Genomic DNA, 26633 nt, shown 5'->3' on the forward strand with positions numbered 1-26633 from the left:
AATGTTGTAAATATAAATAGCAAAAATTATTGATTGCACCCCGATAAAATATCTATAAAAATCGATATACGACACACACTCACACCTACACACTCGCATAAACATACATATAAATATTACGATACGATTGAGTGTAGAACGGAGTGAGAAAGATGAAGGAGAATTCATGAAAAATGTTCCATGCTGTTGTGGTGGGTCGGGTGGGGAATCCATAGCAAATCCCCTCCCCCTCTAGATCTGTAGTTCGCCTCTAAGTATGCAACAGAGAGGCAAAACGAAAGCAACAAATACTTAACACACAAATTCTTCTCTTGCGCTGCCTACTTACAACAACAACAACAACAACAACAACAACAACAACAACAACAAACACCAACAACAACCAACAACTACTACTCCTACCCGAACCAACCCCCCTCGATCCATGCAACAAACACTCAAACAAAACCCCGCAACAGAAACTCGAACAGAATATAAATCGCCTGCAAAAGTCAGCATCCGCTGCCGCTGTGCCACGCAAGGAGGAGGCAAAGCTGCTCAGGGACTGGGACTTTGATCGATTCTTTCCAAAGAGCTCCAGCAATGGAGCACCCGTAGCTGCAGCACGTGCCAGTGGCAGAGCCAGCGGCGGCAGTGGCAGTGGCAGTGGAAGTGGAAGCAGTGGCAGCCCCACAGCGACGGCCAGCCTCAGTCGCAGCTCGCAGCAGAGCACGCTCAAGGTGGAGACGAAGCTGCAGAGGGCCAGCGTGGCGGAGGCCATTACCAGGCCAGTGCCCAGGGGCTATCAGCCGCTAAAGGGTGCCACAAGTATTGATAAAAAGAGAACAACTCCCGCCACTGGAGCCGCTAGCAGCACTTCGATGTCGCAGCACAAACGCCAGGAGTCGGACTCCAAGCTGCCGATGAACTTTGTGCGCGGCTTTCGGCGAGAGAACTCGGACTTTTTCCCGCTAACCAAACGCCACTCTGCAGTGCTGAGCGGCACCACCAGCAGCAACAACAGCAGCAGCAGCAACAGCAACAGCGGCGGCACAGCCTCCACGCAGCAGCTGCAGTCGCCACAAATGGTTCAAATCAACCAGAGAGCCAGTGCCATGTACCAAAGGAACAGCATTTACAACAGCAGTGCCACAGCCAGTGGCAGCAGCAAGAGCAAGACCACCAGCACCACTCCAGCAGCAGGAAGAGCAGCAGCAGCAGGAGGAGCAGCAGCAGTGGCTGGCAAGTCGGGAGCAGGAACTCCGGCAACTCCTGCCGTCAAATCAAGCTGGGCGAATCTTGATTTCTTGCGTCCGCGTCGCGAAAAGACTGAATCCGTCATTGTGTTGCAGAATGCTGCATCTCGAGCCCATCAGCAGCAACAGCAGCAGCAGGCGCAGGCGCAACAGTTGCAGCAGCAACAACAACAACAGCAACAGCAGCAGCAGCAGGTAAACGTTCTCAGCTCGCACAAAAAAATAAAACAAACAACAACTCCAACAATCAACCTTCAGAAGAGGCAAACAAACATTTATTCGAAAAGCTGCTACACCACAAAAAGAAAAAAAAGCATAAAAAGAAACCAAAAGCATAAATCGTTCGTTCTCCCATTCCAATTGTGTTTTGTCTTGGCGCCAGAAATGTTAATGTAAACGTAAACCAAACCCAAACTACTTTTAAACAGAAAACAAAACAGCAACAAAAAATGTTTGAAATTTACCATCCATCGCTCGCTCGCTTTCTCCCATTTACTCACCACACACACCACACACACACTCGACACACACCACACCACACCAACAGGCTCGAACACGCTGGCACTCTCGTATGGTTAATAACATTTGCACTAACAGCCTCGTAAATAACACTCGACACACACATACACACAACAAACTCGCATCTGTTCCTAATCCAAATGGGAAATGGCTATACCCTTGCAGATTTAATTCCATCCATTAATTCTGTTCCGCTGAGGAACTTGGACACTTTATTGCACAGAAACAGACGGACAAACGGACGGACATTCGTACTCTCACATTTTGCGTGCTAACTCTGCACTTTTCCAACTTGACAAAGACCATGCAGAGGAGCGAACACAGCGCAGCTATGACAAACCTACCGAGGTGCACTGCTGCATTACGCGCGACACTCATTGCCATTCAGTGAAGCCTCTGCAAGGGGTATAAAGGAGCAAAACTCAACTCGCATTGTGTCTTCACATATTGTTGCATACATTTATCTCGTATCTTTTCATTGCTTGCGCATGTTTTGGTTTTAATTTGGTTTATTTTGGAGTATTTTATGCCTTTTTCATTTGTATTGCTCATTGTAAGACTTAAGCTACATCCCCAAGAACCCTAATTAAGTCTCTAATCCTCTAATACTAAGCTGATTGTGGGCCAATGTGCAACTAACAAATGCAAATCGATTGCTTTCTAACTTAACAAATCAAATGTACATAACTTTAATCGCAGACACGCAATTAAGAAGCAAAATTATCGAATGCTAATGAGACGGGATCCAGTTAATGGAATACTCGTAGTGCAGGTTGAAGCCTTTTCTCTACTGGAATCTATTTGAAATCTTTGATAAAAGTAGTAAATAACCGGAAATCCATAGATGTGCTAGTTTGTGGGTGGGTTTTAGATGGTTTTAGTTGCAATTTGTTGAGGGTAAAAATATATATTCGATGGATTAGTTTGTATTGGAGATGATCAAAGGTTGTAGAACATTACTTGACTCTTGTTTTATAATCTTTGCTTAAAGTTAGCTTTACATATAGTAGAATCTCTATCTCTGCCAGTTCTAACTATGTAAATTACTCTGCTGTTGTGCTCTGCTCTCTGTGTACAATCATCTTCAACAAAACCAAAACTCTGCCGCTTAATGCCTCAAAATTGTTTTAAAGCTTTTCTGTGCAAAGACGAAACTGGGAAATACGTTTTAAAAAATCCATTAAAAGTTTGCTGGTTTGGTAAATGAATGAAAAGTTAAGAAATGAAAATATACTCCTATTCGATATGTGTCCTGGAATATTGTTCTTGCAACTTGAGCAACGTTTGCCTGCTGAGTGCCGCGCGGAATGTGTGCTGCTGCCGCAGTCCCCGCCACGTAGTTTAAGTGCTTTACATGTCTAGCTTTAAAACAATTTTGAAACCATATCCAAAGTGAGAGAGAGAGATACATAAATGTTTAGATTGTAAGCTCGATACCATATAGTACACGCACAGCCACACCCCTTCCCGCACACACACACACTCTCTCCGTTTGACTTTATCTCTATCTCCATTCGAGGCTTTCGTAGTAGAAGGGGACATATCCACCACAATATCCATTAGGCGACCTTCAGTGTCTCTCATTGGCATTCATTTATTTTGTGCTGCTACGTTCTACGTTTTTTTTTGTTTGATTCATTTGTTGTTTTTTTCTTATATCTGTTCGTTACTCCTCCCACTCAAACTATCTCTGTCTATCAATCTGTTTATCCTGCCAAACATTCTCTCTATAACCCACCATTCCCACTACTTAATTTCGTTTTCAATTTCTATGCGAAAGTGTGTCTTACTCTTCTCTATACTAAACTATTTCTGTTGCATCTTTCCGTTCCATTAGAATCGCGGAGTTGGCGGCGGAGGAGGCAGCGGCGGCGGCGGTGGCAGCAGCGGAGTTGGCGCCGATGGCAGCGTTTTGGGTACACCCGGAACCCGCACCAGCAGCGTACTGCCCGATCTTCTTAGCCAGGCATCGCCGGCCACGCCGCCACGCCACGACAAGTCATCCAGTGAGGAGGTGAGTAATACCAACAAATATTCATACATCACATATGGGCATCGTACTTTTTGTGTGTTCTACTACCTCGTTGTACTCTTTGTTTTAATCGATTATTTCATTGTGTTTGTAACCTTTGTGAGTCTCCTTGCCTTATTTATTATTACTTGTCTCAATATCGCTGTCTGTTCCGAATCGTCGAGATCCATTTGCCAAATGAAGTCATTCGCGTTGTTTTTGTCATCAAGATGGAAAGCGTTTTTAAGTACAAATAACTTCCGATTAGATTAGGAATAATCAGTATTAGTCATTCAATTGAAGTGAAAGTTGAGGAATTACATGGGGGATTTCGTATACTAACACGGGAGATAGCAATCGTTATAAAGTTCCGAGTACTTGCACTTTTATTGAGGCATATCCGTACGGCACAGTGGTTCGATTACCTACTAACATGTGACCCCAAAGCGATATTTATTTTTGTTAGTATTCCCTTCCCATTTTCGTTTATCATTTTGTAATCCCAAAACGTAACACCCACCAAAAAAAAAATACCCATGTATGTTACTAATCCTCAAAATCAAAGGAAGGGAACAACCACATCTTTAGCATAAAACATTTCTTTGACGTGGGAGCAAAGTTTCATTATGAAGAGAGTGTAAAACAATGAATTGGTCGACAAATTGTTTAGGAAAAATTACTTAAAAGTATATTTGCATGAAGCATGTTATTAAAAATTAGTCGAATCAAAATTAAACCCACAGAAAAATTACTCTATTTAACCAAGAAAATTTGAAAAGAGAAAAAAAAGAACACAATGTTTAAACAAATTTCTTCTTCTTAATTGTGCTTTGTCTTTCCGCAACGTTTGAGCTGATGGCCACTACGATATATTCTAACCAATTACAAATCAATTACCAATCAAATACCAAACAAACAAAACATTACAATAGTAAGTATATGAATAAACAAAACCAAACAATACAAAAACCCCTAAACAAACAAACAAAAAACCAATACAAAAAGCATAGCCTCTAGCTCCCAAACAAAATACTCTTCTTTTGTATAATTTTACTCTCTTTACTCCCAAACATATTTGCTACCAAACAAAAATCAAGAAAATACTTTTGTGTATAGCTTATCGACAATTCATGTTCACAAAGTGCCACATTCCCCTCTGTTTGTGTACCTTTTAAGTTCTTTCAAATGGCAAAAGGGAAATCCCCCCACCCATACAATTATCTGCACTCTAGGAATGCGTTTCAGTTACAGTAACAGTTACTCCTCTCTCCCTCTCTCTCTCTACCTCTTCTCTGTACATACAATGCCATCATTTTTCGATATCAATTTCACATATTATTTTTCACCAGTGGAGTGCTGTATGTGGCCCACTGTGCGAGCCTCACTGTCACTAACATTTCGTCACACATACCCAAAAGTCTACAAGGGAAAATATATCCCAAAAGATTTGTATTTTTTTACACACACACACACACAAATACACACACTACAACATAAATACGTGCAATATTTTATGTACCATTGGCCTCTGGGGAAAGACTAAACACACATCAATTTTACATCAATTTTTGTATTATATTTAATTTAACATTTTCACAAACTGTTAACCAGAATGAGACTCCCTATTCCTATTTTTTGGCTATAGTTCTTCAATTATTCGTTAGTTTAAGCATCCCTTAACCCACACGAACACACCCACACCTATTGTAATGCACTCTACACACACATACAGACACCCCACCCCAACACCCTCCCAACCTAAAGCATGTTGTAATTTATTTAATAAACTTTATCCTTTGTTTTTACATCTCCAGACTAATTTGTAATTTTTTCTTTGCACTTTTTCTATTTTTCTTTTTCTCTATATAATTACCAATAAAACAAATACAAAACAAATACAAAAACCAATCAAATGTAAACAAATCAAAATAATCGTTAATCGTGAATCGAAAATCGTATATCGTATATCGCATATCGATATCAATGTCACGCAGTATCAAGCGGCCATCAGTTCATCCGTGCATTCCACGCCATCGAAATCGTTTATCGCTAGCAGCGGCAGCGCCAACGGAGCCGCCATCGGTGGCCACGGCCTTGGTGGTGGTAGCGTCGTCGGTGGTGTGATTATTAGCAGCAGCAGCAATAATTCACCACAGTCGACGATATCGCTGGCCTCGTCCTCGTCGAATTCGCGACAGAACTCGCCAAAGAATTCGATCAGTAAGACGCGTTCCACCAGCAGTATTACTAATTTATTGCACAAATCTGCTTCTTCCTCCTCTGCGAACATCCACCACCTGACGCCCTGCTCGTCGACGTCGTCATCGAATGCGAATGCACCGCTAACGGCCTCGTTGAGCGCCCTCTTGCCACCGCACGCGTACGCGCTGCAACAGAAACAACGCAGTTTCCTTACCTTCGGTTTCGGGGCCGGCGGCTCCGGCCCGTCGCGTCGTGAGTCGCACGTGAATGTCAATGTGACGCCCACCTCCCACGAGGCGGCCAACGATACGCCCGAGATTCGTAAGTATAAGAAGCGCTTCAATTCGGAGATACTCTGTGCGGCGCTATGGGGCGTCAATCTGCTGATTGGCACAGAGAATGGCCTAATGCTGCTCGATCGTTCCGGCCAGGGAAAGGTAAGTCACACATCATTAAATAACTTTAACTAAATGTAAACTAACTTTGCTTTAACTTGAAGGTCTATCAACTCATCTCAAGACGCCGCTTCCAGCAAATGGAAGTGCTAGAGGGTCAAAACATATTGGTTACCATATCCGGCAAGAAGAATCGCGTGCGTGTCTACTACTTGTCCTGGCTCAAGTCGAAAATCTTGCGCACCGATGGACTCTCCGATGTGAGTTTAAACGAGAGATCAAACTCTTGAATGTGTGTGCTAATTTTTGTACTTTGTAGCAAGTGGAGCGTCGCAATGGTTGGATTAACGTGGGTGATCTGCAAGGTGCTGTACATTTTAAGATTGTCAAATACGAGAGGATTAAGTTCCTAGTGATTGCATTAAAAGACTCTATTGAAATATATGCATGGGCTCCCAAACCATATCACAAATTTATGGCATTTAAGGTAAGTCTTCACATAAATCTCTACTTGATTTGTTTAATGTTAATTGTATGTTCTTTTCTTGGTAGAATTTTGGTGAATTGGAACATCGCCCGCTTTTGGTCGATCTCACAATTGAAGATCAGTCGAGACTGAAGGTGATTTATGGCTCGGCCGAGGGTTTCCATGCGGTTGATTTGGATTCAGCTGAAGTATACGACATTTATCTTCCCAAACATGTAAGCCCTGACCCACTGGGAGACGACGTTTTTCACCCGTGAATTAACCACTTACTTTCAGACTCAGGGTGCAATCATTCCGCATTGTATTGTGGCGCTTCCGAACTCCAATGGGATGCAACTGCTGCTGTGCTACGACAATGAAGGTGTCTACGTGAATACTGTGGGTCGTGTATCCAAGAATATTGTCCTCCAGGCAAGTACTACACGAACAGCGAGTCCCAGGGAGTGTGGCTTAATCTTTGTTTTCCCTTTTCAGTGGGGAGAGATGCCCACCTCAGTGGCATACATTGGCACTGGACAAATCATGGGCTGGGGAAACAAAGCAATAGAGGTGAGTGCGCATTGAATTGAGTCCAGTCTAGATATGTTTTATAATGATCCTTTTTGCAGATACGTTCCGTTGAGAGCGGCCATTTGGATGGTGTGTTTATGCACAAGAAGGCGCAGCGCTTGAAATTCCTTTGCGAGCGCAATGACAAAGTATTCTTCAGCAGTGCCAAAGGTGCTTCATCGTGTCAAATCTACTTTATGACGCTCAACAAGCCAGGCATGGCCAATTGGTAAAGCACGCGGCTCTGCTCTGATGATCTTGGCAGCCATCGATCGACCCCAGCCCAGCCCAGCCCAACCCAAGCCAAGCCAATCCCCCCAAAAGGCGATCGATTTGCTCAACCAGCAAATGCAGCAAAACATTTTCTTCTTATTTTACAACAAAGCAACAAAATATCTAAAGAGAACATACACACCCACACAAACACCCCCACACACACACACACACACGATAATTAGTGAAGTAAAAATTTAAGTGAGATGATGATGATGACGATGATGACGGATATCCTATACAGATGAGACACAACTCCAACATTCACCACAAATCACACCACAAACAATCATGAACTTGTGCTTATGAAAATTCACCACGACAACGTTTCAATTAGTAAATGTGCTAAGAAAACTCGATCCACTCGGAGGCGAAGTGCGAAGCGAGCCTATTCTATATATATTAAAATAATCTATTTAATATTTAGAAACGAAAATGTCGAAGCTCACTCGCAGAGGTTTATTTTTCGTCGGAAACAGAAGTCAACGATCTATATCCTTTCGATGATGTATGTATATTGACGTTACTTAGCCGCAGATGGTGTGCTGCCCCTGCCCCTGCCCCCCATCCACTAATCAGATGGATCCAAAAACACACTCACACACACACACACACGATTCAAATCCATTTCAAATGTCGTTTCGAGTATGATTTCGCTTTCAAGTTAAACTTAAGTTGAAAAAACAAAACAAGAAAACAAAACAGGCAACGCAGCAACCGAAAATACACATTTGTATATCGAATTTTTGCAATGGAAAACCCACGTATATATCGGTATATATACATATATATATAGAGTATATATATTAATGAATAAATATATGCAATTAGTTTTTGTTCTTGGTATTATCAAATAGAGTTTATTTGTGCGTTTCCGATTGATGACGACGATTACGATAGGTTGGTGTGGAAAGCAGAGGGAAATTTATTGTGTCTGTATGCTCATTTTTATGGAGAACAAAACAAAACAAAACAAAGCAAAGCAAAGCAAAATAAAACGCCATTGTAAAAACTAAGTGATAAAAACAAAGTAAAAGAGAATTAAATAATATTAGAGCGAGAGCGAGAGAGCAAGCAGACAGAATGTTTGTTATAAGCAGCAGCCGGAACAATTATAACTGATTTAATGTAAAATAAAGCCGAAAGCAACACACAAAAACACACAAACAAAACAAAATGCTTACAACAATTGATGGATAATTGAGAGAAATTACAAACGGATGGATGGATGGATGGATGCACCATGACGTTTATGAGGAGAGGAGAGCGCTACCTTATAACAAAAACCAATTGGAGGGAATTACAAACGAGAAAACTAGTTAAGCAGCATTTTTTACTGAACTTTTATACAGAGCAATGAAAATGAGAAAAACAAAAAAAAGAAAGAAGAAAGAACGAAGAACGAAGAAGGAAGTGAATCGAATCGAATCGAGAAGCATAAATTAAACCAAAATTCTATAAATCGTAGCATGTTAACAATGATAAAAAAAACAAAACCAATTAACAAACAAATCTCCCTCCCGCTTTTTGTACTGTGTGTGCATTTCCTTTGTGTTTTTAACAAGCTTCAATATCAAAAGTGGTCACGTTGCAATATTTGTAGGTAACTCTATGTCTCTAGTTTCCCACACAATCTTTTGGATGGATTATTTTCAAATTAGATCGGAGTCTAGTTTTTGTGTTGTTTTTCTTAAACTCCTCCCAACTTCCCTGCCTCCCGCCCTGCAGCGATTCCTGCAACACACAGCAATGGAATCGGAACGTCTCATTATGAAATATTATATTTAAAATATTGTTTGTTTTTGTGTTATGAAAATGATTGTATTGTATGCCCAGGCACCCCATTACCCCGTATCTAATAATGTTCATCAAAACGAAATGCAATAAACAAAGCTGCACTAAAATGCAAATCTAAAAAAATCAACAGAAAAGCAAATGAATAAAAGAATTAGTAATAAATGCTTACTTTATTTCTAAAATAAAACAAGTAAAATGATACAGAAATGAATGTAAATCTAATTATTATATATATATAATCTCAAAATTAAAATGAAAAAACTATATCAAACGTGGTTTCAATTATTAATTAACACCCCTGCTTCGCCCAACGCCTATCATATTAAATCAGAGTAGCCTTTATATTTCCATCTCATTGAAATTCAAAAATACGTTGAAACATTTTTTTGGAACTGGAACCAGTCTGCAAAGTGCCTCAAAACTTAATTTTCGTTTCCGCTTCTTTGGTACATGTCACAGACGTACAAAATGCCAATCAATTTTTCAGTTTCTTGTCTCATTTGCTTATGAATATGTTAACATCTACTGGTATGTATTGTTTTCTGTATTTTAGCATCGATCTAAGTAGTTTGAGAATGCAACTCATACTTGCAATGTAAAAATGAGTTGGATCCAGTCATAATAGGCTAGATTGTAGATAATTGAGTCGTCAATCGGATAAAACTATAGTTTCACTGCTGAGAGTCCTAACTAGCTGGTAATATTATGCAGAATATGAAAATTAAGCAAAAGGATATAGGATTTATTATAGTTGGTATATTTCTGGGCTGTAGTTGTGCTCATATTTGAAACGCAAAAATGAGTCCGTGAGATCGCCTGGCACGAGAGAATTCCCCGACCGTTTAGACACGGGAGAGAATATCCCTTACCGTTTAGACACAGGAGAGAAATTCCCCGACCGAAATTGCCAATTCACAATAGAATACAAATATTCACAATGGGAGCCTCGCGCCCAACCCTATTTTGAATCTGAACTTGCTCAGCTTTTTTAACGATTGGCAACACTGCACACTGCTTTTGTTGCCGGCCGACCCACCAAAGACCCAAAGAAAGTGTATATATAAAAGTGTAGCGCGTGCGTTGAACGCCCAATAACAAATTTTGGCTTTCGCAGGGCGTATTGGTGTTGCGAATATCAGTTAAAAAGTAAATATCGGTTGAAAAGTGATACTCTTAGTTATGAATCCAATCCAAATCTCGTGGCGCCCGGTGCACTCGCTGATGTTTTTTGTGGTGGTTTTGCTTCTTGCACGATGCTGTGGCAGGGGAAGAAGAGAGCGAAAGAGAGCAGACAATTGGCCTGGCTGCCGTTTGCCGTTTGCTGATTTAACATGTATTTTTATCCGACATAATCCAAGTTTGTGTGTTTCAATCGATTACATCGTCTTCGTAGCATCAAGTTTCGAGAGAAAGAGGCGAGAGAGAGAGTGCAAACAAGAGCAGAAGATGGACGTAAAGCAGAACACGCGTTTTTTGCAACATAGATGAGTGTGTGGGAGAGAGAGAGAGCGAGAGAGCTCTCCGGCATAGATAATGGTGTGATGTTTTTCAAAGCATAAAATAAAACAGTCCCAAAAACCGCTAGGGCCACGAAAAGTTTCACTAGAAATTTATGAAAGCGCTGCGAAAAAACCGGATATGGTAAAGCTTCGTGGTGCCGTTAAAAGCGAAGCTTACAACAACATGAAATGACTAACTACGTTTGTGTGCGAGAGTGAGATAGAGTATGTGTGTGAAGTCGCGTGTCTGGCATGCAATTAGGAATTCAAATATTTCGCCCCCCCTTCTTATGCTGGCCCGCTGCCACCACCGGCACATGCACGAGAGGATAGTCGCCAGACGGTCGCTCTCCCACCAGCACCCACCACCCACTCCAACCACTGCCCCGCTGGTGATAGTTGCTTGTGTATCTATGTACGCACAGAAAGCGGGAGATGAAGGTGTGAAAAGGAAGATGACCATAAAGCGTGCGCCATTTATGAATGGGATGCACTTGTGCGGGCGACTGCAGGCGGCAGAGCGAGATGGAGAGAGTGCTGATGCTGGTGGAAGAACGGTTTTATTTTTGCAAAATCAATGGAATCCAGGGGCAGGAGGTGGCAGGTGGACCAAAGGGGAAAGGAAGGTCGCCAAGGCAATATGAGGTCTGAGAGAAATTTATGCGCGACAGTGCGCGCGCTTTAAGCCAGAGGGGTTTGTGTTTTCGCGTGTTCGTGTGAGCGGGAGATTAAAGTGAATTGAAGTTAAAGCTGGCAAAAACGGGTTGGGTCGGGCTGTAAAAATTCCCCATTCCGAGAGTGGAATTAAAATGCAAGGCATAGTGTACTGGCTCCAGTGAAACAATATCAAATATACAATATCCATTTCATTCCAGTCTAATCGAGAATCTAAAATCTACTTTCCACACAGCTACACCTGAACCAGAGCCAGAGCCAGAACCAGAGCCCGATCCCAACATAATCTCGACCAGCAACGCACCAGACCACCCACCACACCCACCAAAATGATCAACATGGATATTAGCGTGACGCCCAACTACTCGTATATCTTCGATTTCGAGAACGACTTCATACACCAGCGGACACGGAAATGGATGCTGGAAAACTGGACATGGGTGTTTTACTACTGCGGCATCTACATGCTTGTGATATTCGGTGGTCAGCACTTTATGCAAAATCGTCCAAGGTGAGTCTTATATACCTGAACAACAACGGAAACATGTGTTCCCATCCCAGCTTTGATGCAGAGTCTGCATTTTTCACATGCCTCAAGAACTTTTGCATTGCTTGAACCTTGACTTGGAGCTGACACCCTGCCTCTCCCACTCTCTCCCTACCCCTCTCCTTTGTAGGATTGTTCGTCTCTCCACTAATTGCAAGCACAAATCTCCAACGCCCATATTTGACTTTGACCAGAAGCGGCAGCCTCTGGCAACGGTAGTTGTTCTCTGAGGCACAGCTGTCTCCCTCTACAGTACATTTGCCGGCAATAGCAATAGGTCTGTCTCGCTCACTCAGCCTTCTGACTTCATTCAATTTTCTGAGAGCCACAACTATTTGTGCGGGGTATGCCCAGCGAAGAGGGGTATATTGAACTCTCCATCTTACGAGTGTTTGTATTTATTCAAATGTAGAACAAACGAATATGACAAGTATTTAATAGCCCGCTATGAATGTTATTTGCAATAGGGCAATATATCTTTTGAAACCTATCATCTAAGAGTACAGCTTTATCCCTCTCTTTCCCTTTAAATCAATTAATGGGTATCCCTTTGTCGTAGGACCAAATAATTTTCCTTCTGATTTGCTTTCATTTTATTTGTGGTATGATTTGAAAGCACAAGTGTGCGATTGTTGTAGTCGCGGGCAGCTGTTGAGTTCCACCATGTAATTATATAAGATTACAGCTAATCAATATCTTAATATTAAGCCGTCAAGGCATGCCGCCCCTCGAGAGTCCACTTCAAGCTCGCCACATTCCCCGACAATCGAATGTCGCATCACATTTCCACTTGCCAAACAAATCACGGGAAAAAGATTTACCATGTGGCGCACATGCAAAGGGAAAGATAAACCCGAATCGAAGCAAATGCAGGAAGTTTTGACATTGCATTTTACAATTTTGAGGAACTTTAGCAAACCCTCATCGTGATTATGACTGCGATTGTCTGCTGCGATTGATTCAATTGGGCATTCGTGTTCGACGATTGTTTCGTCTCGTTTTGGTTCGGGTTCTGGTTCTGGTTCTGTTATTTTGCCTTTTGTTTTGCTGCCGTATCTCTCTCCCTATTTCTAATTGTCGTCATCAAGTTTTGTGACCAAATTAAGTTACGTTCGTGACATGCCATCTATGGGGAGCTTACTCCAGTGTGTCTTTTTTTATTTGGTTAGATCATAATTTGCAGCGACTGTCAACTGCTTTGGGATGGTTTTATGCCGTTTCAGTTTAAAATTTAAAACATATTTTTGAGTCCCAGTGGATTAACCTTAAGCCTGAACTCGTCACCTGCCAACCCGAATATACTTTGTTGTAGCATTCAGATAGACATTCCAGGCGCACACGCCTCTTGAGTTTGTCAGAGGCTTGGCCCCGGCTCGGACATTAGATGGATTGGATGGATCTGTCGGCTCTACACTTAAATACTTTGTGGAGATGCCGTTTAAATATTTACGCACAAAGTACAGAAAGGTGTGAAGTGAATGCAACAATCTGGGAAGCAGGGGTCTGTGGGGGGAGGCACTCGATAGAGTGTTTTCGAGCAACCTGCGTCATCTCTTTTGGGGGCAACTTTGCTGTAACCCCTCATCCACGCGCGCTTCGTCGCTCTCTTAATTTTGGGTTTGGAGCTCTGAGGTCTGTGATTTCGTGTTTGTCCACTGATTCGGGGTAGATATCAAATCGCAACTACTATATCGCCATGCACACACAGACAGACAGACATACACCTATGGAGAGCGGACTGTTTGCCTTATCAGTGGACGACTGTCTCCATGCTCCACGAGGCTTCAGCGCGGGAAAGGCCATCCATCCATCGCCCTCAGCTTGTGTATGGGGGCACAGAGCACATTGTTTTGGTGCCCGCTCCCGCCTTATCACCCAGGCACCGGGTCCCACCGGCCCGGCCCGGCCCGGCCCCAGCACCGTCCCCGAACACGCGGCCAGGCCTGGCAGTGCGCTGCGCTCCCCGAAGCATATATTTTCCCCCACACACAGTTTTAGTGCTGTTCGGGCGAGCCGTAATTGCTTATGATATCATTTGTGCCATGATTCAGAAGAAAAAATGTGCGAGGGATTGATTGTATGTACAACGCATACAGTGGTCATTCCACAAGCAGAAAGAGCCTGAAAAATGAATTGCTTTCCGCTTATGGGAGCTCTCACTGTGCCTATCCAATATGCGGCTGCATTTGAACATCCACTCCATGCATATTTAAAGAGCAAACTACACATAGAATTGGGTTACCACCGCCACTGGACTGGACTGAACTGGACTGCAGCCCCAAAGCAACACCAACACCCACAGTCACCCATTTCAAGCAGCCATTAAAGTTATTAAACTGATTAGAATTGTGGTACACACCAATACGATACCATATCGTACCTTGTTTTACATACTCGAACTATGTACAGACAACCACCGTTTGAGGTACAAAGTACACAGAACAGAAACTTCTCCTTCTCGTACTCCAGGGAGGGAAGCGCTGACGAGACATGCAAGAAGTGGGTGTGTCCCCCCATGTTGGGGCTGGAAAGTATTACAATTGGAACAACTGCTGGACAGGGGACAGAACAGAATGGGACAGGACATTCTACTTTGTAGATATTTGAAATGCAAAATGGCTCATAGTATTATATAGTAAATAGTTTGCAAATAATTTGCGGTTCAGCGTGTGACATTTATCACTTGTTGGGGGGGATATAACTCGGCAAACTCTGTTGACCTGTGCGAACCTACGACTTTGAGTGTGTGCCAAATATTCTGTCAATACATAGTGTTTATATGTAAGACTTATGCACTTGTCTGTGCGGATTGTATAATCATATTATATTTGATGGATTGAGTCATTCCATAGCCTTGGACTTTGTTCCTGCGAAACTTCGCTGTTTATATTTATCAGCAAATGAAATAATCGCAGCTGTACACAGTGCAATGTTTACCCTCGCACACATTTAACCCTTTTCTCTCTCTCTCCATCTTTCGATTGAATTAAGTCCTTTAAGATGAGTTCCAGCACGCCAGTGACGGAAAATGATTGGGGAAATGCGAATATGCGGAAGTTTTGCAATTGATTTGCAACAATTGTACAACAATTTACGAATTAATAGGTAATTGCAGCGCAGCGCAGTGCAGGCGATGACTTGACTTGACTTTGGGTTTCAGTGTTTCTTAGTAGTGGGTCTTGGGTATGTAGTGTCTGGGTGTCTGCTGTCTAGTTGTGTGTGCTGGGGTTGTGGGGTTGTCGTGTCGAGTTCAACAAATGCAATTACGCTTGCAATTAGCAATTACAAGGCAACATTTAGTAGACAATTAAAGACAGACAAACTTAAAGGGAAAGAAATTATCGCCTGAAAGTGAAACTTTATTTGAATTTACTTTGTTGTTACTTTTAATTTCGGTTGGAGACTACCTTATAGGAATGTGCATGCACACAGACACATGCATATGTATTTCTATATTAAACAAGAAATTAACAACAACCGTTAAAGCAAACACATGGAAGGAGTGGCAGCGTGGAAGGGGAGTGACGAGCAAATCTGGTTAAAGTATGTCAACAAAAAAAAACTGAATTTCTTTATAGGCTTTCCTCTGTTTGTCTTTTTGGATCTTCCGCCACGAAAGCGGAAAAGAGCGAAAAGAGAGCTCTCCGACTGCCCTTTTGCTCTCGCTCTCCAGCATCTGTCTCTCTCTCTCTCTCTTTTGCTCTCTATGGAATCATGCCACATTTACACTTTTACTTTCCACCTGTTTTCGTTCCCATTAAATGCCAACTGGTTTTTGTAGCTACTTAAATTGGTATTTCTGTGGATCGAAATTCTGTCATTTGTTGTGCTGCACCTGGTACATGTGGGTGTAATCTTACTGTCAACAAATAATCGTATTTGTATACCCTGAAAACCCTTGCCAGACGAACTTCCATGAAAATCAGAGTCATAGATCGTTCGCCAATGAATTTTCGATATCAATTTGGGAAAATAAAGCATATAAAAATCAATGGTTCATTGGGTACGAGTTTAAATGAGAGATTCGAACATTAATTTGGGCATTAGCACCTGATAGACAGAGATTAAAAGCCATAAATAGCACATTGAAATCATCTTGCTGTATTTTGTCTTTTAGACTATGATATTTCAGCCTTTAGTCTGGCATTCTTCAGAACTCTACTTCTCTGCGATTGTGTGCGACCCTTGAACCCACTTATCTATCTCTCTTTCGTAAGCCTTTCACAACTTGGATAACAGTTTAAAGAGAGACAAACAAAAACTTGGTCAATGCCTGTGCAAACAGCACAGCAATCTGGTAGTCTGTGAACCCCAAAGCATAATGAATAATAATTATAATGAATATAAATTGAAAACAACAGAAAAACTTAATTAATGGCACAACATAATCGCAGTTCCAGTTGAAATTTTGCAAGCCACAAGCGAAAAGGTTGGCAAAAAGCAAAACACAAAAGAAAACTAAAAGTGAGACAATGTCTAGCTATGTATAGGAGGTAAATATATACAGATATATGTATGTATGTATGTATTGTATGCAAAAATCAACCTGTAATACCAATGCATGCCAAAAACTAAACCAAACCAAATACCCACGACAACCCTGGCTCAACCGAAACCCCCTGCGATAATCAAACGGCCCCCTCCTGGCAACCCACAGACAATAAAAACCTCAGACTGCTTTGGCTTGCATAATGCTCTCTCTCTCTCTGTGTCTCTCATTTGACTCCCCTTTTTCATGCCTTCTTTTGTTTATATGTTTTGCCAAATACCGGTTTTCACTCTCTCTCTGTCTGTCTGAGACTGCGAAATTTCCTCTCCTCTCTCTCTGTTGCTTACGCAATTTTTTCGCTGTAAGAAAAGAAAGTTCCAATCACAGGGAAAGAGAAACACCGCCAATCATGATTACTCAGCAAATATGAAATGAATCTTTTATCGGGCAGATCGCAAGCACCCAACCGGCGGTGGTCCCCATCCAGCAGCGTTCCCCGACACAAAAGTAGGCGCCGGTTCCTGCCGCCAGATGGTGTCCGTGCCGGCAGAGCTGGGGGCGACCTGTGCCCGTGCAAAAATTTAGGCTTCAAGGGAACGACTTTTGAGGGCCGTCCCTTTGCCTAGAAGCCAATTACTGCCGAGCGATTAGCAAGGCGGATTGGTTTTCCTTACTCATTAATTTCAGGCACGAATTTCTCCAAGCACCACAGCAGCCAGCTGATGCATGTGCAGGCAGAACCAGTTGGGAATTGCTATGGCAGCGAAAACGAAGCTTTTTTAAGCCCTTTTTGGGGTAGGATATGCCATCAGTGGAAGCCACTAGAATCGAGGAACAGAAACCAAAAGTAAACCTGTAATGCTGTCCGACTGTGTGCTTGTTTTTGTCTCTCCTGGGAATTGAGCTTAATTGTGATTAATGGAAATGATTTCTTAAAATCTTAAACTAGAATTCAGAGCACAAGGAATTCAATTCTTTAGTTGAACATTTCCGCTGCCAGAGTGAAACCCCTGCCCATTCCACAGACACGAGTGAGAGACAAACGCAGCTTAATTGTCTATTACAGTGGGACTTATCCATGCAAATCCGTTGGCTGGCATTTTGAGTGAGCTTTTTGTATGCCGCTCGCCTGCGTCTACACTGCGCTACACAGCCACACCAAATATTTATGACTCGTCTCGCAATTTCTCGCTATCGATTGCTATTTCTGCTTGCGGATAAACTCATTGTTGACTCATTTGCAACTATTTAAATGTGAGAACAAACAATTACTATAATTTCCCCCTGCATTCTGTAGAACTATTTCCCCTAGCCAGGTGTAGTCACAATTCATACATATGTATGTATGTGTATGCCCAAACACGCAGCAATCACACATTTCTCTCTCTGATAGCATGCGTTTTTTCCGCTTAAATTTGTATTTTTGGCCAGGTGTTTGTGTGCAGATTTTTTATGACTAATTGTCGCGCTTCGAGAGGTTCTGACGGGGATCGATAAGGTTTTGCTGATTAGTCTGCCGTTAAGGTTCAAAATCTCATTCTCATGGATTGCGCATTATTCAATTACTATTCCCCGATTACTGCTCGTAAGGGTATTTCAATGGGCCTGTGATTCAGCTAGAAAGTCGTTGACTGATACGCGCTCAGGCGGTGTCTGTGATCAACGCCGTTTCCTGTTCCCACAGCCACCAAATCCCCTGAAGAGCAATTCAAAGAACCTCTTGAAGAGTGGATCATTAAAACCTGTGGAAACCTGTCTTTGGGGGGCTTTTAGTAGATTCTTCTATGGTAGATTCCGATTACTTTCGAGGCACGTGGCAGGCGTGTTAATTTCTGCAATTGTTTCGCGGGGAGGTTATCGCTTGAGGTGGTTCTGTTCGAATTCTTTGACCTTGCACAACATTTTCCCAACAATTTAAGAAATTAATGATTAATGCCGGAAGCTGGAAGTCATAAAAAAGTCATTAGCAATCTCTGTGGCCGTTGCCGTCCTTCCTGAAGGGTATACAATCTGCGGCACGATCTCGTGACAAAACAGTGTCTAAAAATGCATCGAACGATCGCGATAAGTCCATCATGAAGTGGCCTGACAACGGCTCCACTCAATACTCAGATTTATAGAATGATTTTCTGTCTGGCATTATAGCTAGCTAGCCCTAGCCTCTACCGCGATTCCAACAATCATTTCGGCTATCAATTACTTGAGCAAACTTCTCTCTCGGAGTTTAGCTTTGCGGGTGACCTAGTGTTAGGGGTTGGGGCTGGGGCTGGGGCTGTTGTCATTGCATTGCACAAATAGTACATAATGCACTTGATCTTTGAAGTCACGCTTGTTTGGGCCCGCATGATCCCGGTTGGCCCCGCTGCTGCCAACAAAAATAATTGAAAAATTGTCAAAGGTTTTGTTGACTTTTCAGCCAGTTTCAGTTGTTGTATTTTCAAGTGCGATTTCTCGGTTATTATTGGCTCTAGGTAGATACTCGTTTTGCGTGGAGAGAGAGAGAGAGAGAGAGAGAGAGAACTCGACTCTACCCTTGGAGTAACTTCTAGAATTCTAGAATCTATCTTTAACGTTTTATTTCGCCCTTCTTTCCCTGCAGATTTCAACTGCGAGGTCCGCTCATAATATGGAACACGATGCTGGCCATGTTCAGCATTATGGGTGCTGCCCGCACGGCGCCGGAGCTGATCCATGTGCTGCGTCACTACGGACTCTTCCACTCAGTCTGCGTGCCCAGGTTAGTAGAATTTTCCATTCACATTCCCAATCCCCAATCAGATTCAAGGTTGCCTTTGCATACGATGAACCGGTGCTCAGCTCTTGAAACTTGATTGGTGGATTGCGGCGATTGTTCGATTTTGCGATCACTGACCGATATTCCCACCCTGCACAGCTACATCGAGCAAGATCGCGTGTGCGGCTTCTGGACCTGGCTGTTTGTGCTGAGCAAGCTGCCGGAGCTGGGCGACACGATATTCATAGTGCTGCGCAAGCAGCCGCTGATCTTCCTGCACTGGTACCACCACATCACCGTGCTGATCTACTCGTGGTTCAGCTACACGGAGTACACCAGCTCGGCGCGCTGGTTCATCGTGATGAACTACTGCGTGCACTCGGTGATGTACAGCTACTATGCCCTGAAGGCGGCCCGCTTCAACCCGCCTCGCTTCATCGCCATGATCATCACGTCGCTGCAGCTGACGCAGATGATAATCGGCTGTGCGATCAATGTGTGGGCCAATGGCTTCCTGAAGACCCACGGCACCCAGTCGTGCAACATCTCGCAGCGCAACATCAACCTCTCCATCGCCATGTACTTTAGCTACTTTGTCCTATTCGCGCGATTCTTCTACAAGGTGTACCTGTCGCCGGGCGGCAACAAGAGCCGTCGCATGGCTGCCACTCTCGCCGGCCAGAATGCGGTCAAGCAGCCGGTGGACCACATCTCCTCCTCGGGCGCCACTCAGTCGGAAGATCAGGCCGCCTATCTGCGCAAGGCCAAGGCGCAGTAAGCAGCAGCAAAAGCAGCAGAATGAAGATGGAGAAGCGGAGATGGAGAGCAGCGGCAGGAGGATCTGTTAATGGCTAAGGACACATTTATTTATGTAGCGGTGTACACGTTGTTTTTTAATTTTAACCCCAGGGCTAGCCAGCAGCACACACTACACCACACACCCCACACACCCACACACACAGAAATTCTAGAAATTGTAAGCACAAAGTTGAAGCAGGTGGACAGACAGACAGACAGACGGAATATCTGAATATGTATATAAGAAACAGGCAATCCCGAGAGAACTGCATGGCATGGGAGTGGCAGGAGAGGCTGTGGAGCATGAAGCGTCGTACATTTAGCTGCTATATAGACTCTGTGAGGAATGTTGGAATGAGGCATCCTTCTAGGTGTATAAGGAAGATGGAAACGATTGTATCCCCGTGCCTTTGCGGGGATCTAGAGTTATGTAGAGATAGACACACCAAAAACAATTAGAAGTTCTCTTCACAGTCTCAAGGAGTTGCCACACTCCTCTGCCTGCAGCTTCTGTGTGCTGTTGAGCCCTAAACAAAAAAAGAAACGAAGAAAGAGTCGTATCTATATATATAACTGTTTATATATATGTTTATGAATTATTTAATTTTGCAGATTTATTGACAGCCTCCCGATGTTGATGTAGATTTTCGATTCCATTGCGATATTTGCGTTGTCTTCTCAGGTGGGATTTGTGTTGCCTCCTAAGTTAGTTAGAAATTCTCAAGCTCTCACGCTATTCCCCATATCTGAGGGTCATCCTCAGATGTCTTCGCATTCAGTCAGAATAGCAGCGAAAGCGTTGTGGGGGGATCGGGTCTGAGAAATTTGTACTCTAAGTCTATATACATTAACAATATATATTTATAAACTATCTAAACGGCATATTAACGAAGCAAAGAAACGGAAACCGAACACAGAAAAACAGAAAAAACAGAACACAGAAAACACTTTAAGTAGGCATTTTGTTCCACGATCCAGAGCGTTATTTTAAAGTAATAAAAAGTGTTTTGAAAAGTGCAACCACCATTTAAGGCATCCGCAAAGATTAAGGCATGAAAGCTATATATTATATTCAGAGTTATGTTAGGGGAAGGCATTTATTTAGTTAACCTTTGACCATGCATTTTTGAGTAGTTTTTCATTTCGGAGAAGCCACAAAACCAAAACGTACAGTTTCTACACACACAAAACGAAAGTCCTTGAACGTAACAAATGCTTAAATTATATATTTCTATGTGTAAGCAAAAACAGAATGTGGCAGCGAGAGGGAGCGAGACAGAGAGAGAGAGAGAAAGAGAGATAAAGCAAGGAAATGAAAAGCAAAGTCCTACTTGAAAAGTTAATTTAGTGTAAACGAGGAAACTGTAACTGAAACTGAAAGCGAAAGCGAAAGATGATCGAGTGAATGGGTGGGGAGGATAGGATTGGGATGGGTATCCCATATGGATCGATCCTCCCGCCGTAGTGGTAGAAATTGAAACGAACAAATTTGAAATTTTTGTCGGGTATACCATACTAAACAAAAGCGAAAAACAAAATCTAATAATGTTTGAAAATGCTAAACAAAAACAAACGGATAAATAAAACGTAACAAAAGGAAAAGGATGGAAAAACAAACAAAAAGGGATTGTGTTTATCTTGTTTTTGGGAGGAATTTTATGAATCGGCCACCGAGAAGGTAGAAACTTTATTCAAAGTTTGAAAATCCGTTTTGCCTCTGATACAATATTATCGACATGGCATCTACATTGTAGTTACTCAGTGGCGCACACACGGAAGGAAGTGGCAACGAACCACTCCTCTTAAGAGCTTGCCGCTACAATTTCTCAATTGCGAACATGCGAATTTTCGTCGCAACTTAAATTCCATTTCTTACTGTTGCCAACATACATTTCCATGTGCCAGCAACTACACGCGAACTACTAGTTTGATACATATTAACTACCTATTTTTGCAATTAGCGACAGAAACACCTAGCGGGGAAATACTTGAAGACGTGTTAGGTGCAAGGTGTGTGACCGAAACAAGGTCGTCGTAAAAGTGACGGAAATCAAATTACCCCATGCTGTTCTTTCTTCTTAATATTATTTAAAAAAGGCCGTCAGCAAACCGACAATTTCTTCATCAATTGGATAAAAGTAAACGTTCAGATCTGAAAGTCCTGGCTATCTAGCAATATTCAAGCGAATATCAAAAATTAAGGAATATCAGTTAGCATACATGTGCTCCTACATGTTACTTACATTTACATACTGTTGTTTTTGTAAGTGTGAACGTATATTATTTGTGGTATATTTCTGTGGGATTTCTGTGATCATATTGAGCCGCAGAAATGAGGAGAGAGTATCTTACTCTCTCTGCTCACCTAATCATCTCTCCGCTGACCTTATCCTCTCTTTGGCATGTGACCGCAAGGTATGGCAAGTAGGTAAAAAAGGACGAACTTTTCGAAGCTCCAACCTTTTTCGCACCTGTTGAAAGGATCCCTAATAGTGCATGCGAGAGCGTCTGGCAGGAGAGGATTTCCCTGACCGTTTAGACACAGGAGAGGATTTCCCTGAAGAATTTCCATCACGGTGGATGAAATCGCCGTGTAATTTACCTGGCGCCCCTGGAATTTTTGTGACGTATTTACCTGTTGTCGACACCTTCATTTTTAGTACAAATTTAGCACCATGAAAGCTCTTTTGCTTCGTTAAGGGAAATTGAAAACTCTTTTCCTTTGCGAAGGGAATTTGAACAACTAATGAGACAACTAATAAAACTAAATATCAAACAAATAAAATATATTAATATTGGAATATGGAAAATATATAGTATTGCCATGCAGACGGATACAATACAATCGGGAAGAAGAATTTTGAATGATGAGATATTTAGTTATAATGAAGTTATCAGGCGACGATTTGAGACTAGAGCTTAGATGTAGTTTGACATTTTTCGGTGGCTTCTGGTACAAGACGAGAGACAAAGATTGCTTTGCGGGGGATCACTGCTAAGAGTGGTACTCCAGAAAAGCGAGCTGTAGATACAGCAACTGAGTCCGAAGTTAGATTTGTGAGGCAACTACCATGTTGTTAGGCGTGAGAACACGATGGACATCCATCGGTGAAGGTTGGCCTCTAGGAGTAGAAAATGAGTTCATCTGTTGTAGGTGAGAGTATATACAAATAAAAGAAAAGAAATAAAATCAAAGAAATCGGTGATGATTTTTTCATCATTATCCGGTGTTCAGAAGAACTGCATTCCAAACCACTCCGAGCTTATTACACTATTTACTTTTCTTCTTTAATTGCGCGCGCTATTTTAAAATAATTTTCAGTGTTATCATTTAACATACATTGAAAAATTGATGTGATTTGAATGAAAAATTCAAATACAAATTTGTAAAATATAAGGTCATAAGGTTTACAATCCAAAAAAAAGGAGTGTTTATAATGAGCCAAAATGATTCTTCAAACGGATTAAATTATTTTAAATGTGTTAAAAGTCTTTGCAAGCTAGTAAAATCAAATAGAACATAAAGATCGAGGAATATGATTCAGACTATGGTATATTTTTAAAATGAGAAGGTATATTTTCGTATACTTTATCGATAGCTCCGCCGGAAGCTCAGGTTGGGAAAACATCGATAGTGGCCTCCATCGATGGTGAAAATAGTATAGTTATCCTAGTAACAATAGCCATAGTTGAAAAAGAAAAAAATTCCTCATCTGTGTTATTAACGCAGCATTAACGGCAGTAAAGATATCTAATATAAAAAGTTACAGTGAAACTGTAATTCTCTTTGATAGTCAAGGCGCCTTAAAGGCGCTGAAGAGCAATGAAGCAAATTCATACATAACAGACGAAATCCACCGCAACATGGACAATTCCTTCACAATCAACTTTATTGTGCACTGGATACCTGGTCACAAGAATATTGCCGTTAATGAAAAGACTAATATACGAGCCAAATCAGCGACTAGTGCAGACATAATATTTAATTTACCTCTAAAATTCGATGAAGTAATCAGTTGAATAAAAGTTCAGACGGATTGGAACAATGAGTACAAGGAAATATCAAAAACCAAAGGAATTTATTTTGCTTCAATTTATAATGAAATTCCTGTCGAACCATGGCACTGGGCTCTCGACTGGAGTGAAAAAAAACCTAAAGTTCATAAATAAATTAATCGAACCTATGATAACGATTTTTTACACAAAATCAAAGCCAGAAACACCAACAAAAACACGACCACACTATTTATCTAAGCATCATATTTTTTTAAATAATGAGAACATTTTCAATGCAACAGCTTGCATGCCCTCATCAACAACCATCGATAGCAACAAATATCGACAGAAACACCGAACATTCGCTTTTAAAGAAAATATCGACAGCCCCATCCGGATTCATCGTCGTGCGACCAACCAATTCGATTAAATACCACACAAAAAAGTCAGAGATAGTTCTCATACGGGTCGGGGGCAGATGTGTAAATTGAAAAATGTTTAGACATAGATAAAACAGTGAAAAGTTCGTTTCGTTGTTGCTGCTCCAGCTATAAAATGGTAAATTTGATCGGCGCGATATAAACAAGCCGTGTGAAAAGTGGGCGAGCAAGCTACAGGCGGCGGCACCAAAGACAAAAGTGCAGTTTTAGGGCGTGTTTGTGGCCCCCCCAGTACTCGCTCCCGGTACCAACCATCCACCCGCAGCAGAGCAGTCTGCGGCTCAGCGGAGATGCAAAAAGTTAAAGCTCCAGCAAACATGCAACAAATTATGCATCTGCTGCTGCACCTTGCCTAACAAAACGAAAGTGGGAGATAGAGAAAGAGAGAGAGAAAAGGTTGGCGTAACATTTCGCAAACTTCCTTCCTTTCGTCGTATGTCTCCAATTTTTTTGTCTACTCCAAATTGCCAAGTGAAGTAGAAAACGCAGAAAGAGCAGAGAAGAGAGTGGAGAAAGAAAATGCGCGAGTGTGTGTGTGTGTGGAAGCAGCAGAGAGCGAAAAATGAAATGAAATAAAATAAATTCAAGAAAATCCAAAGCAAAGGCAAAGCAAACGCAAATAATTGATCGCAAGTGTTGGCTGAAGTCGAGTGGAGAGAAAGAAAAAATCACAGTATATCTCCCGAAGGCGGAGCGGAGCAAAAAGAGTGTACAAATTGTTTATTGCTGCGCAAGAGCGATAGCAACGACCCACAACCCACCACCCAGCCACAGCAGCAGCAGTAGCAGCAGCAGCTCCCAGCTCCACCTCCGCTCCTGAAATGGGTGCTCAGCAGGGAAAGGAGCGCGGCTCGCACTCGAGCGGTGGGGGCGGTGGTGGCGTCCCCGTCAGTTGCATTGGACTTCCCAGCAGCAGCAGTCCCGTGGCCTCCGTCTCCCCCCATTGCATCAGTGCTGGCAACAGCAGCAGCGGTGGCGGCGGTCCACTAGGGGCGGGCTCCACACTGCGTGGCTCGCGCATCAAATCGTCGACGGGTCATGGTCATGGCAGTGGCGGTGGGAGCAGCGGAGTCGGTGGCAGCAGCAGTGGCGGCGGCGGCTCTGGAGGATTATCACAGCGCAGCAATGCCCACAAGGACACGAGGTGTAATCCCTCCGTGGGACTCAACATATTCACCGAACATAACGGTAAGTGCCGAAGGGTATAGTCGGGTTATGCATCGGATGCATGCATGCATGCCTGCGGTAGAAAGAGACAGTGTACATACATAGCAAGATGAATTAAGAGAAGAACCCCCTGGCACCCAACATTGAAATGCACTTAACCAGTGTATACACACCCCAAAACAAACAGATTAATGCATGTCGAGTGTACACTGTGCTTCAACAAAATAATTACATATATTCTCAGGTGTAAATATGTATCTGTCATGTAAATTCTGGGATCCACAGTGGAGTAAATATCTTGTAAATAAATGTTAAGCAGAACCAAACCCCCTTGTCTAGTGCTGTTCATTGTTCATTCTTTACTGTGATGCACAGTGTAGTGTAGTGCAGCCACACACCCACACACACACACATGCACTCTCGCTCTCACTCTCTTCCTTGCGCTGCTCTGCTCTCCCTGCTGCTTTCCAATTGAGCCAATTTCTTCATTTCATTGCTTCCGATTATCATAGAAGGCGGAATGTGCGTCCCGTCCCGTCTCTCATTATTTGTTGTTGCCGGCTAGTTGTAGTTGTTGCTTTGCTTTTGGTTTGCTTTGGGATTTGCTTTTGTTTACAGAAAAGAGAGAGAAGTGAAGCCGTCGCCGCCGCCATGTCCCGCACGCGTCTCGTGGGCGTCCGCTCCCCGCCCACTGCTCGAGTTGATGGAAATGTAGAGTCGCCCGCCGTCTCTTCAGGGCGGTTTCCGTGCTCCCCTGCCCCTGCTTCTATTTCATCTTTTCCATCATCCTGCTGCACCCTTATCCCTGCCACCCGCACAG

The 26633-nt window shown here is 42.6% G+C and overlaps 3 protein-coding genes and 1 non-coding gene across 25 annotated transcripts in view; 3 read left to right on the forward strand and 1 right to left on the reverse strand.

Annotated features, from left to right (window-relative positions):
- LOC117895793 (serine/threonine-protein kinase mig-15) overlaps window positions 1-9162 on the forward strand; it is a 35000-nt gene extending 25838 nt beyond the window's left edge. For 6 of the 14 annotated variants that reach the window (XM_034803695.1, XM_034803696.1, XM_034803698.1 and 3 more), the window contains 9 exons: window positions 459-1430; window positions 3592-3768; window positions 5760-6404; window positions 6467-6622; window positions 6682-6849; window positions 6915-7064; window positions 7126-7260; window positions 7324-7398; window positions 7458-9162. In XM_034803695.1, coding sequence (XP_034659586.1) covers window positions 459-1430; window positions 3592-3768; window positions 5760-6404; window positions 6467-6622; window positions 6682-6849; window positions 6915-7064; window positions 7126-7260; window positions 7324-7398; window positions 7458-7631 — 2652 coding nt within the window. In that variant the 3' untranslated portion in view covers window positions 7632-9162. The remainder of the gene's footprint in view (window positions 1-458; window positions 1431-3591; window positions 3769-5759; window positions 6405-6466; window positions 6623-6681; window positions 6850-6914; window positions 7065-7125; window positions 7261-7323; window positions 7399-7457) is intronic. The other 8 variants (XM_034803705.1, XM_034803706.1, XM_034803707.1 and 5 more) reach the window with 5 other exon arrangements.
- A 1299-nt stretch (window positions 9163-10461) lies between these two features.
- LOC117893851 (elongation of very long chain fatty acids protein 6) lies at window positions 10462-21361 on the forward strand. Its single transcript, XM_034800619.1, has 4 exons — window positions 10462-10614; window positions 11878-12153; window positions 19278-19415; window positions 19572-21361. Exons 2-4 carry the CDS (start codon window positions 11972-11974, stop codon window positions 20188-20190), a joined length of 939 nt encoding a protein of 312 aa, XP_034656510.1. The 5' UTR covers window positions 10462-10614; window positions 11878-11971; the 3' UTR covers window positions 20191-21361.
- Window positions 17158-17369, reverse strand: LOC117895915. The gene has a single exon (XR_004648988.1). It is a non-coding gene; the product is annotated as a U12 minor spliceosomal RNA (small nuclear RNA).
- A 3293-nt stretch (window positions 21362-24654) lies between the features above and the next one.
- LOC117894032 (tyrosine-protein kinase Abl) overlaps window positions 24655-26633 on the forward strand; it is a 41037-nt gene continuing 39058 nt past the window's right edge. For 4 of the 9 annotated variants that reach the window (XM_034800871.1, XM_034800876.1, XM_034800872.1 and 1 more), the window contains exon 1: window positions 24656-25834. In XM_034800871.1, coding sequence (XP_034656762.1) covers window positions 25468-25834 — 367 coding nt within the window. In that variant the 5' untranslated portion in view covers window positions 24656-25467. Of the gene's footprint in view, window positions 25835-26633 lie in introns of all 9 variants that reach the window. The other 5 variants (XM_034800873.1, XM_034800878.1, XM_034800874.1 and 2 more) reach the window with 2 other exon arrangements.

Source organism: Drosophila subobscura, chromosome J, assembly GCF_008121235.1.
Source record: "Drosophila subobscura isolate 14011-0131.10 chromosome J, UCBerk_Dsub_1.0, whole genome shotgun sequence".
Lineage (NCBI taxonomy): Eukaryota > Metazoa > Arthropoda > Insecta > Diptera > Drosophilidae > Drosophila > Drosophila subobscura.

Excerpts from the sequence above, each read along its gene's own strand:
- LOC117893851 (XM_034800619.1), top strand. The coding sequence starts at position 11,972 with ATGATCAACATGGATATTAGCGTGACGCCCAACTACTCGTATATCTTC. Across the intron at positions 12,154-19,277 it reads TTTATGCAAAATCGTCCAAG|ATTTCAACTGCGAGGTCCGC; the intron begins GTGAGTCTTATA and ends CTTTCCCTGCAG. Across the intron at positions 19,416-19,571 it reads CACTCAGTCTGCGTGCCCAG|CTACATCGAGCAAGATCGCG; the intron begins GTTAGTAGAATT and ends CACCCTGCACAG.